The 12,639-nt window shown below is 49.0% G+C and overlaps 1 protein-coding gene across 2 annotated transcripts in view; it reads right to left on the bottom strand.

Moving 5' to 3' along the window:
• The window catches only part of LOC134422247 (collagen alpha-1(XIII) chain-like), a 61,501-nt gene extending 50,173 nt beyond the window's left edge, over positions 1 to 11,328 (bottom strand). For both annotated transcript variants that reach the window (XM_063164228.1, XM_063164230.1), the window contains exons 1-5: positions 11,324 to 11,328; positions 6,117 to 6,152; positions 5,495 to 5,521; positions 3,767 to 3,817; positions 43 to 78 (exon numbers count right to left, since the gene is read on the bottom strand). In XM_063164228.1, the coding sequence (XP_063020298.1) occupies positions 43 to 78; positions 3,767 to 3,817; positions 5,495 to 5,521; positions 6,117 to 6,137 (135 nt within the window). In that variant the 5' untranslated portion in view covers positions 6,138 to 6,152; positions 11,324 to 11,328. The remainder of the gene's footprint in view (positions 1 to 42; positions 79 to 3,766; positions 3,818 to 5,494; positions 5,522 to 6,116; positions 6,153 to 11,323) is intronic.
• Positions 11,329 to 12,639: the final 1,311 nt, after the last annotated feature.

The following is a 12,639-nucleotide window of genomic DNA, read 5'->3' as shown; positions in this document are numbered from 1 at the left end:
GTACCACACATCCGTACCTCATAAATTCAGAGCTGCACTTACCGGGAATCCAGGAAAACCTCTTGTTCCAGGCTGTCCCTGGGAAGGATGAAACAGAGACAGCACTTTAGAGGAACTCAAATGAATTTTGATGGATCCTAAGTCCTCTCTACAGAGCCTTTCCTCCAGCCTCTGACCAATTATCCTACAACTCTCTGAAGAGATACCCAACTCCCCTCCAAGGGGAAAGTGTCTTGGGAAGGAGGGGAAATCTCTCATCCCCACTCCAATTTGTACAGGGCCAAGAAAAGGCTGGAGCAGCTCCAGTTTGGATTGCAGGCAGTTTCCTTTAAGTTTCTCCATTAATTAAATGGGTGTCCCTAGCCCATATGTTAGGCTTTTGGAGTATATTCCAGAGGCTGAGCTCATTTTATGGCAGTTCTTGCTGCCATAAACCTGAGATGTTTAATGCAGGGTGCTGTTCTGTGCAAGACAAGCCCTGCAGGTCACTGGTGTCTAAATACAACCATCCCTCTCCTCCTCCAGCCCTCATCTTATATCTCAGCTCATTCATTTTGCTCAGAAATAATTCTGGAGGTGATTTTTTTCCCCTCTTCTGTTTCTTTTCTTTTTATTTTTATCCTCTGAGAGCTAAGACAAAAAGGAGAGTTGGGCTGTGTGATGAGAGGAACATGAGCACCACAGCTTTTCCCCCTGCCCTTTCCTGGCTAGCTAGCTGTGGCTACCAGTTTGGGATCAGGTACAGCAAACACTGGCTTGGGATGTGTTTGGCAGCTTCTTCATCCCCTACTTAAAAACACCAATAAAAGAGAAAATGTGCTGGCTGTTAATTTTTCATGGTTCTTCAATTTTTGGGGCTTGTGACATCCCAGGTCACAGCTACTGTAGCTTTGCTGGTATCCCAAGAAAGATACCACTTCATTTCAGGATTTTCCAATCTGTTTAAAAAAGAAAAAGGTCAGGAAGCATATGGTCCATCTGGCCCAGACTTCAGCAGATCTTGCAGCAGTCTCATGTGGACAGAAGCAGCCGGATGAGGTAAATCCTGTGCCACGCTCATCAGCTGACCACTGTGGCATCTTGCCTGCCCTAAAGCTGGGCTGGCATGCCAAAATGCCCAGCTTCCTTATGTCTTCTCTCATTCTGGGGGAAAAAAATGCTGTCTTCAGCAATTTGAGCTACCATGAGTGGACTGCTGGAGTTTCCCAGGATAGAGCTGGGCATAAACAGGGTCTCTGCCTTAAGCTAGAGTGATCCCATGTGATGCTGAGGGAAGGGAAGGGCAAGGAAGAAATGGGGCTGCTGGGCTGTGAGGCTGAGGTTTGCCACAGTGAAGCAATAACAATCCTTTGGGAGACCTCAGAGTTGCACTGATAGGGAAAACCTTCACCTTCAGGTAACATCTCCTCTGTCTGCAGAGAGACAGACTCATTGAGGGTTTATCCCTGCAGAGGATGGGCCCAAACAGCCTCTTTGCAGGGTTTGAGGGATGCCCCCAGCACAGAATCCCTCACATCACAGTCAGGAGTTCTGGTTTGCTGTGCAATGCTAGCAGGACCTAATCACGTTTGCACCATTTCTTTAGTTCTGCAAAGTTGAACTTGGTCAGCTTTGCTTTGCAAGATACACACAAAACCACCTGGCCCCGTTGGCCAGTGACCAGGAGGGAAGATAGGCTATAAATTAAAGGATCTGTCCACTGCTGGCTTCTGAAAAGGCAAGAAGCGAGAAGATCCTAGCCAGAATTCTGGTTCCCTGTTGGACACCTCCCTGACAAAAAGTGCTAAAAAAAGAATTAGGGAGAAAACCTGGAAATGGTGCAATTTGGCTTCCTCTGTAGACTACAGACTGCTGCTTCTCTCCCCTTGGAGGACAGCAGGATGATTTGCACGGTATCACGCCAAGACAACAGTTCAGCAGCGAGCCATTCCAAGAGACTGTTTTTGTTGGGTGGCTGGTTTTCCTTGTCTCCTTTTTAAAATGTTGACTGTATGAAGTATGTAATCCTGGGAGCTGCCAGATCATGGAGACCGTCTGTTTCTGCCACTATCGGTGCGCTGTCCCTCTCTGGCCAGGAGCTCAGCAGCTCTGAGCTCCGGCAAAAACTTCAACCTCCAAACAGAAATCTGGAAACTATTTGTCATCCCACATCTTTCCCAGTGGCCCCTTGGCCAGGGTTTCCGTGTTTGTCCTCGGTGCTCAGCCATCCTTCTGACCTATCACCAGCTCCCCGGGAAACGGGATCATCTTCGCAGTAGGCTTTGCAGGGGAAAGTGTGGAGCTGGGCTGCTCCTGGCACCTCAGGGCTTTGACTGGTGCAGGCAAAACCCCATTTTAGACAATTTTTGCCACCTAATTTGTCTGCTGCTTTAAAGACGCAACGTGTTCTGCACTTTCCCAAACAGCAGCAAAGCAGACAAAATTGTCCTGCAGGCCAAGCACGTGTCCTTCAATAAAACTGTCTGCTCTGCAGGACCTACAAGGACAGGACCTGATGGCTTCTCCCTCTGATCACTATAATTACCCTGTTCAGAGCCAGAGCTTGTGAGAAACAGCAAAAACAACGGGGCACTTACCCTCCAAAATCTGCTGTTTGTGCAGCAGGGTGGTCTTGCTCAGAGCTTGGCTTGAGAGACTTGCCAGCCCCTGTTCTTTGCCTGGACACGTGGCCAGGGACCATCTGCCAGGCATAAAACCCTTGGGGAGACCCATTTGGGTCCTGGGCTTTGGTTCTGTCGCTTCCCAAACTGCAGCATCCCCGGCAGGTGGGCCCGGGGACCAGCAAAGCTGGTTTTCATTAGAAACACTTGTCATGGGGCTTTTGGGAAGTTAATTGGAAGGCCAGATGTAGCCAAGTGTTTGCACTGCCTGGGTCCGTCTCACTTGACCTCGCTGTGAAACAAAGGCTGCCAGCAGCCCATCCTCTCTGCAGGTCAAGGACGGTGCTCTTCACAGGTTAATCACAATCGGAAGCGCCCACTGGGAGGGAGAGAATTGAATCTCCAGGTCTTTTTTCATGGAAATCTCCGGTGGAGGCTGTGCAGGGATGGAGTGGAGAGCTCTGGCTGCACCCACACAAAAGCAGAGGCTTGATGGCCGAGCCACAGTGCAAGAAGCATCCAGCATTTAGGGCACACAAACACTCCAACCCTTCACCCGGGTCTTTTTTTATGACCCCGTCCTCGCAACAAGTTTTGTCTGGCTGACTCATTGCACCTTGTAAGAGACACTTTTACTGGAAGAGGGTGCAAAATCCTGCCTTTTCTCAGCCAGATAAGCAGTGACCATGCTGACAAAGAGCTTCCAAGATTTTGGGTGCATGACAAGGATCTCTGAACCACGCTTTGTCTTTGTGAGCCCCCCAGTCACTGGCTTAGCTCTGATCCTGCCCATCAGTAAAATCAGGGGGCTTGGTCCCTGCTGATTAAACCAAAGGCTGAAATCAGCCAGGCAAAGGGCAAATTTTCTCCAAAAGTGATATCAGCCCTGTTACACAAAGGAAATACACTTCTTCCTTTTAAATGCAGGACTCTGGTTTCCTTGCCAAGGGAAGGCTTCCTCATTTGTCCTGGAACATGAGCTACAATTTCATTATATATAGTATATAATAGCAGTATAAAACCAAGGCTGGCTCAGCATGGGAACCACATTATACAGGGTTTTTGCTCCTTCCAGCTGATGCTGAGTCTTAATGCCCCTCCTAAGGCTTTCCCAGTAACTTGCCCACATCCTGCATCAGACAAAAATAGAGAGAAAAGTCACTTACGGGTGGGCCACGGGGCCCGATGATGGACATGCCAGCTTCTCCTGGAGCACCCTGCAGAGAGACAAAGCAGAGGAAAGGGGTGAAAACAGGAGAGGAAAGACAAAGACAACTATATTCCTGTCAAGAATGGGGTTAAATGTGGGTGCCTTAGGTGTGAGATCTTCAGGGCTCATGGGGCAGCTGCTGTTCTGGCCTCCCCCAGCTCCTGCCTGACACTTTGGGGAAAAAGATGTTCTTGAGAGCTGCTCAGATGTGCCAGAAAATGGAAGCTGCACAGCAAGGAGAAGTATAAACACATAAAACACTTTCTGGCAAAACAGATGTTCTGCCCCATTGCAAGTGTGAAAGATGGCCTGAAACCCTTTCAGTTTCCTTCCTGTGAGTTCCAGGAGGGTTGTGTCCTGCAGAAGAAAGAAAAAGAGGGATGTGCTGGGCTCCAGGGAAAGGGGAGCTGCAGGCAGCTCATTTGGTTACTCCAGAAATGCCTCTCTTGTGTACTTCTCAAAATCAATAGAGATGTGGATGAAAACAAAGCAAAGTGCTTGCTGGAAAAGGAAACAGCTGCCTCTCCAACTCCCAGCCACCCACAGCGTGTGATGGGCAGGACGTGTCACTCCCTTTGGAAACATGATGTATTCCTGAGAGGCAGCTCCAGAAGTGCCCAGGGCTGAGGAGCTTTGGGACAGAGCATCCCATAAACCAAGCAGCCTGCAAGAAAGCAAAGCACTCTGAAAAACAAAGCTATGGACTGCCAAAGACTGAGCGCTCTCAGGGAGGCCTTTGGGGCAGCAGGGGCAATTAGGAGGGATTTTTTTCCACTGTTTGTTTGTATCTATCTGCTGTCCCTTCATGGAAACTTTGGCCAGAAACAAATGCAACGATATGCAGAGAAAAAAGCAGAATGGCTTCAGGTGGGAAATTCTGGTCTCTTGGATGTTGGTTGGCTCCAATGAGCAAACAGTGAACACAAGGATGAACAATCTCTATCCTACTTTCCCCCTTCCTTGTTGTGTTTTTCTCTCTATTATAAATAGGAGCAAATGGGTCTGGTGTGGTACTGCATAGATGACCTTCCTTGTCAGGTAAATATCCATAACCTTTCTTAATTTCTACACATTGTTATTCAGTTATTCACAAATCCCAAATACCTCCATTTCCCTGCTCTCCCAGGTGGGAGGTACTCACAGCTCTGGGGAAAATACACTAACACTGAAATGCCAAAAACGGGCCAGCAGCAGGACCACTTTGTAAAACTCACTGCACAGCAAACAGCCTGTGAGGTGGTGTCCCACAGACCATCAGCTTTCTTCAGGAGGAAGAGGTCCCACCATGTCAGAAATAGGAGTGTGCCATGCCACTTTTACTCCTTGCTCCCACCTGCACCAGGGGTCAGGCTAACCTGGGAGGCAGAGGGGAGCTGCAGGTTGGCTGGGGCAAGCAGAGCTGCCAGAGGGGGAGAAAGTCAATGGTTAAAATCCAGGAAGCCTTGAAGGAAGGCCTGCATGTGCCCACTGGCTCTTAGGCTGTTAGTAAATTGTCATAAACAAGAAACACAGCATCTCTGGAGGCTGAGTGGCCTGGAAGGAATTTGGGAAATATACTTGCACTGACACGGAAGATGGAGCAGCCCAAAGCTGGCTGCAGTGGCCGTGACTGTGACAGGGGAGTTGGGCTGGCCCTAGAGGAGGACAGTTTGGGGGTGCTAGAGGCTACAGGGAGCTGACTCACCTTCTCTCCAGATTGCCCCTTTAGTCCCTGGGTCAGTGGCAGCCGTCACAGCCACATGCAAGAGGGTGCAGGGAAGAGAGAGAGAGAGGAGAGAGACACAAACACAGGCGTCAGCGGCAAAGGCACGCTCTGCCCCCCACAACCCTGGCTATGGGGCTGGCACCAGCAGGGAGGCCTCACTCCTGCCCCAGTCCCCGTCCCCATCCTCACCACGGGATGCCTGAGCAAGGAGCAGCTCCACAATCCAGCACTCAGCCAGGCAGGGCATGGCCCCCTTTGCTCAGGGCAGCTGCCAGTGGCAAGCAGGGGTGCGTGTTAGGAAACCCGGGGTTAGCAAGCCCAGCTGGTGCACCAGGTGGCAGCAGGAGACACCCAGACAAGGGGATGCTGAACCAGAGCAGGGCCTGGATAGGACTGCAGGTGAAATGGAAACACCTCCCCAGCATGTAGGTGGCTTGCAGGGCTGGTCACCCTGCTGAGAGCAGGGGAGCCCCTCAGGTGTGGGGCTCAGAGAGAGTAGTTTGGCTCAAACTGACAAGGATTATCCTGAAAGCCACCCCCAGATCCTGGGGGCTGGAAGAGAATGGGAAGGATAAGGCACAGAAAAGAGGGTTTGACTTACCGGCCGCCCAGGGATTCCCATCGCACCTTTGTCCCCCTGGCAATTAAAGCAAAAATCAGAGGGAAATGGTGACTGGTCAAAAGCAAGGTTATAAAACAGCACAACTGAACTAAGCCGCAGCAGCAGCTTCACACCGTGGTGCAATTGTCCAGGGATTTTGAGAGGGAGAAAGTTAAAGAGTAAAATGTATTTGTGTGTGCCTGAACCTGTCCTTAGAATGTGTGAGGCACCAGTTCATTTCCACATATGACAAACCCACTCATCTCACAACAGAAATTACATACAGCAATTTAGGCAGCAAAAGGAGGACAGGAGTCTCCAGTCAAACAAAGTACTATCCCTATTTCCAGCACCTCATAAAATCCAGGTCCTGGGAACTGGCTTCCTGCAGTGGCCAACTGTCACATTTTTCTCTTTCTTGACCAAAGTCATCTGGGTGTTAGCTATTTATTTATAGAGTTATCACTTTAAAACACAATTCTTTTAGACTTAAAAACACTGTCCTGTCCAGAAGCAAGAGAAAAATGTGAGAACACAAGCTGACACAGGAAAAAGCATGTCTGGAAGAAGACATATGAGCAGCTGTTTTCAGTGTCCTCTACCCCTCTGAGATACTTCCCAGTGCATTGTCAGCATGTGAGTGATCCTAACAGTGGTTTTGGGAATGACTTTGGGTCAGGTGACACTGGACAGAGCCTCGTAAACACATGGACATAGGACCAGTGACAATTTTCTTCACCCACTTACCTACAAGGCAGTTGGCTGCCTCTTACAGCTAAATTGTACTATGCAATTACCAAAAAAAAAAAAAATAAAAAATTACCCCCTCTGCATTCCTGGTCACCAAAACTGAAGGCTGTGCAGATCTGGAAGATAGCAGCTCATTGCTAAAGGATCTTGATGATTATGGCTTCAGCAGTCATGTAGCTTTTACTCTATATTTTGCAAAAATGACGTGATAATAATCCCTCAGTTCTGTTTCCAGCGACGTTTGGGGTTTCCTTATGTAAAACAGAACGTTCCTGCCCCTGGCTGGCTGTGTCTGTAGACACAAACCTGGTTTTCTGGTTTCTGCAGCTGGAGACACCAGCCCCATCGGTGCCACCTCTCGATGCCTCCCCACACGTTCAGCGCCAGCGCGTGTGAACAGGATCTGAGATCTCTGGGAGGGGAAGGCACTTAGCTCTGTTTGTCCTGCTGGGTGTACACAAAGGCTGTGTATCCCAAACTCAAACATCATTGCTTGGGACCAAACCATTCCCTGGTGGAAGCTCAGTCATTTCCCTCTGCAGAGCTGGGGGGGCTGTTTGGTATGGGGGGGGCATTCCTTTCCAATGCAGCTTATGTTGTGATAAACTGAAGAGACGTGTACACTTTGCAAAAGCACCTCTTTCAGATGGATGAAACCCTGAACAGCTGCTTGATTTCAAGTTTTGTTGAGGATATATTATGGGAAACTGCTTTCTTCTAGGGTTTTAGGTGGGTTCTCAGTCCTGCTAATATTTGCCTATCACTGTGCCAGCAGTGAGTGGAGCTCCTGGTGTCAGCATCTGGCCCTGGCATCACTTTGTGGCTGCTGGAGAACAAAATACTGAGCTTTCCTCTGCTTTTAGTCCCTTAAATGCTGCTTTCCTCCAGAGCCGAGCCCAGGCTGATTTCCCTGGTGGCTTTTGAGGTGAAAGCTGAATTTGCTCTTCTGTCTCTGCTGTGGCTGGTGCTGGAGCAGGAAGGGCCCAGGGTCGGGGCTGAGCTGTGTCAGGTCCCCTGTGAGTACCTGGAGTGGTACATGACGGCACCGTGTCTGGAATGTGGCTACAGCACAGGGGGAGCTCCCTCTAGGACAGCAAATAAATGCCAGATGTTTATAAGGAAAGGTTGCCTGTGACAGACAGCCAGGAAAGAGCACTTGGGGGTGGGTGATACCGTGTAGGTTGGTTATAAAGTCATGAAAAGCTGCCCGAAGCTCCCACATCAGAGTTAAAAGAGCATGAAAGGCAAGCAGCAGCCCCTGTCCTGAGCCAGGGGAGAGCCAGCAGCACAGTTTGCATTTCCTGCACTGGGAAACTGCCTCTTATGGCTCGTGCAGGCTCCAGGTGAGCCACAGCCTGGGGAGCAGGGAACCATCACCAGAAAATCACACTGCTGTAATTCCAAAGCTCCTTCCTCAGCCATGACTAACCCAGATGCAGATACTGTTATTATGGATTTTTGCATTTGTCCCAAGGTGACTTAGGCCTTCTAAATCCTACTGCAACGAGCAAATCCCATCAGTGAGAACACTGAACACTTTGCCTCTTCAACCAGACCCTCAAAGACATCTTCAAAAGTAGTGTTTCCCACTCATAGGAGGGTTCACAAGGATCATGCTACCCGTTAAGTTTGGACCTACAAAGCTCCTGTGGTCCCTGCTCTGTATGGGCCGTGTCCTGATCGCAATATCCTATTCTATGTCCCATTTTTTATGCAAGTCTACTTTCTACCACCTTAGGAATGCTGGGGGCCTCCTGATCAAAGTACTGTCAGACAGAAAGAATGAAGGGATGAAACACAAATAATGAAATATTTACCAGGAGCTGTGGCCTTTCTGTGAGGCCCTGGAACAAAATACACTGAAGCAGCAAAAGCCAGCCTCAAACTCCAAAAGGAGGGCTTGATAAAGACATGGAATCACATGGAAGTGTTTAGGAAACAGAATGGTTAAAAAAACTCTCCACAGCTCCTTGACCATCAGCTCTGATTGCTTCGGTTTCCTAATCTCCTGCTTGTGAAGTTCTCTCTCCTTTTGGCACGACTCTACCCACAGCTCTCCGCACGAGCTCTGAAGGTATCTGCAAGTCCACGGAGAACGAGCTAATTACAGGGCTTTGACTTTCTTCCTTAGTTTCCATCTGCTAAATATTATTTTTTCATGTATGGAATTGCTGCAGTTGCCACAGAAATGTTGCATGATCAGAAATGGGAAAGAAAATGTCCGTGAGAGGATCATTGGCTTCGGATGTGGTCCAGACAGCAAAAGGACTATTGCAGGATTTCATCACTTCCTTCCTTCACCCCTTTTAGTCCCAATCTCATCAAATATCTTACATGACTGCGGGTTGCCCTTGTCTTCACCAAAGCCCTCACCGACTTCAGGAATAAGGGTGTTAGTGTTCATTGGGCAAGAGAAGAACATGAAGTTCCCTTTTGCTGCTCTGGTGGTGCTCATCCATTTCCCTGGCTCTTGTCCTTGCTGTCCTAGGCTGCAAGCAGAGCTCAGTGCATTTCTAACGAGTATTTCTGCCCATCTCCACACCCAAGCCAACAGCTGCACTGGGAGCTAAGCCCTGCCACACAGTGTGTTGTCTCTTCTGCAAGCTGGGAAACAAAAATGGGAGAGAGATGTGGGGTGGTCATTGCTTTGGGGTCACTATCCAGAACAATGTGTATGACAACCAGCCAGGAAGGAGCTCAGGTTGCTGCTCATAAAACCATTTCCATTTCAATCAGGAGAAATACACAGGGGTGGGGGAATACTCCCTATGGTGACATGTAGAACTCACTTGGCTTTCCAGAGGTGAACTTTTGCTCACAGCGACTGAGCAAAAGAGCACAGTGATTTCACCTGCCAGCTGATCAGAAACCCAAGAGGTCCTGAATGAGATGAGGGTCCTACTAGTCCAAGACAAATTCCACTTTGGCTGAGAGCACTCAGTCTGCCCAGCTTCCTCTTGTTATTTCCATTGGCTGTAGCATTCTCACAGCCTGTCCTAGAAGTCTGCTTGCAGAGACAGGTTCAGGGGTCGCAGTAAGCCTGGATACAGTAGCATATAATGTCAGCACTCCTCTGGTGGTCCCCTGTGCTTCTACCAGGCTTCAATCTCTCATTACAATATTAGGTTTCCACCCTTATTGCCGCAGAGGAAGCCTGGAGTGTGTGTCTTCCTCACCCCACAAAGGCACTGACTGCTCTCTAGAAGACATCTGTGTTGATCTGGTGATTTCTCTCTAATTTCTCACAGCAACAACAGAAATGGCAACACCACTGCCAATTTTGTGCCCACCTCAATTCTTTAGTGCCAACGTATGGGCTGCCCAGGCTGGATGGCAGGGACTGCCATTGAGGGACTCCAGTTTGGAGCTGCCTGCAGGGGCGTGCTCTCGTCCCAAAAAGCCACAGCTAATGCTGGAACAGCCAGCCCTGAGAGCCCCTGGGATGAGCTATCGCTGAGGTTTTGTGTGGATCAGCCCTTCCAGCTGTGAAATGCTTTCAGACCTTTTGGCCTAGAAGGTGCAACTTTTTGGAAGACTGCTGTCATTAAATAGGTCTGTGCTCGTATATCTGTGGGAGTTGAGTCTATAGCATTTCAGCCTGATGAAAGGGCAAAGAAAATAGGTTGTGCAGCAACTACCACTCAGGACGTCATCTGCAAACTGTTTAAGACATTTTTGCGTGAACAGACAAAAGATGACTACCGTATGTGTAACTTCTCATGTTCCTCCACAGAAACCCTGAATAGTCCCTCTATTGTACAGGAATATAAACCATTTCCTCTGGAAGGACCCTGCTATGAGACAATGCAGCGTTTCTTTATAATCCTGAGAGATATCAATACACGGCTTCAGTCCTCGTGCTGCTGCTTCTGGTTCACTGTGGGTCTGGTAATAGCCGCAAGAAAATTTCTGCAATAACCTAGCTATTTTCCTGAAGCCTAAATTGTCTGTGCTGAGGTTTTACATTAGCTAACATTTGAAAAGGAAGCTGTCAACACAATTTTTCCTCTGAAATTGATCGTTGCACAGCTACACTTGAAGGCCCAGCAGCTCAGCCAGCCCGGGTGAGTAGCAGGGAACAAGTCCCTGCAGCTCAGCTCAGCTCAGCTCCTGCCATGTGTTTGTGATCTGTCTTTCCCTTTTCTGCAAGCCCATCTCGCTCAGCACGTGGCACCCCGCGCATGTGAGGCGCACACAGCCGGTTCCCCCAGGGGCCAGCTGCTAACACACAGATCCCTGCACCACGTGCATCTGCCCTGTCCCTGTCCCTGTCCCTGCTGAGCCACAGCCAGCAGCAATCCCACCCCAACCCAGTCCTGAGCTCCCCCAGTACTTGCTGCTTGGGATACGCCAGGGCTGCAAAGGTGGCTGCCACACCACAGACAGGAGGCTGCAAGCTCATGATGCCCCCAGACTCCATGTCAAAGCTTCTAAAACCACAGAAGTTTGGTACTTACAGGTGGACCTGGAAGAGAGAAGAAAAATAAACAATAATTAATTTTTTAATGTAATAAATCCTCACAAGAAGAGCTAGAAAAAAAACATTGCACCATCTTTTGGGCTTTGTCCTCAGGCTGCTCCCATTTGCTGATGCACTTTCACCAGCTCCCTGCTTGTTCATTAAGGTATCCCCACAATAACCACCACGAGTGCAGGGCAGCCTCTGACAGCCCTGTCAGAGCCCTGTCTTGGGAAGGCCATGCAAGTCAGGCTCTTGACACTGTCCAGCTCAGTTTTGGTCCTCCAGCACACATGAGAGAGGGGAACCTGTTATTTATATGATTCCTCCTCACATGCTGCCCACCCATGGGGGCTGAGAAAGCTGAAATTCAGGAGGCAAGAGCCCCTTTGCTGCTACAATTCCGACCCATTTCTCACCAGAATTGGTGATCTTGTGAAGGTGTGAAATGATTAATGAGGAAACTGCAGCTATTAAAGATATCAGGTACCTTTTCTCTTTAATACAAGCAAATTTTCCCCTTTTGCCTCTCATCCCCTCAAAGCCAACCTGCCCTCTCAGAAGAAATTCCCTCAAATCCTTTGGGTTTCTTTTATTTTGGAAATCTTTTTTGGAACCTGCCAGTGTGGAGCACTGCATACAGAATGGTTGTACAATATACATCAGGGCTTAAACAGCACATTTCTTTCATCAGCTCCCAGAAAATTCCTCAAAATCCTGACAGATATTGTGTGTGTGCGGAAAGAAACCCCCGGACTCACCATTTTGTGGTTTCCTCTCTGTGGGAGAAGCAAGACACACCATACAACTGTCAGGGGTTTCTACATTTTCCGTACTTTATGGACACTGTGTTTTCTCCGTCTTTCCCTCGCACAGAGTGCCAAGAAGCGAGGCTGAGCAGTAAAACAGGCGAGCTGACAGATAGCAGCAGCAGCAGCCTCCTCCGTGCACGGCAGGCGGGTGTCACCGCCAGCACCTGCACAACAGCCCTCATCCTGAAAATGCCCCTGCCTCAAAGGCCACTAAAGAAACTGAGACCTTGCATGAACAAACACTTTCCACGTTGGAAATCTCTCACTCGGTGTGGCTCTCTCATGCCAGGTTTGGTGACCTGAAACTGCCCTGTCAGATGCCACTGTTAGACACGGCTTTCATTGTAGTTCATCAGAAGAGGTTACCTCTAGATAAAGTAACTTTTGGTTAAAATACAAAGAATAACAACCACCTCCATGATGGCTGACAGAGCTAAAGTCAACACTCCACAACTCAAAACAACTCCAATCAAATTTAGGACAGGAGCTCAGGGGCAATCCA

Source organism: Melospiza melodia, chromosome 9 (genome assembly GCF_035770615.1).
Source record: "Melospiza melodia melodia isolate bMelMel2 chromosome 9, bMelMel2.pri, whole genome shotgun sequence".
Taxonomy (NCBI): Eukaryota; Metazoa; Chordata; class Aves; order Passeriformes; family Passerellidae; genus Melospiza; species Melospiza melodia.
The sequence above is the reverse complement of the archived record's forward strand: the minus strand, read 5'-3'. Positions and strand labels throughout refer to the sequence as shown.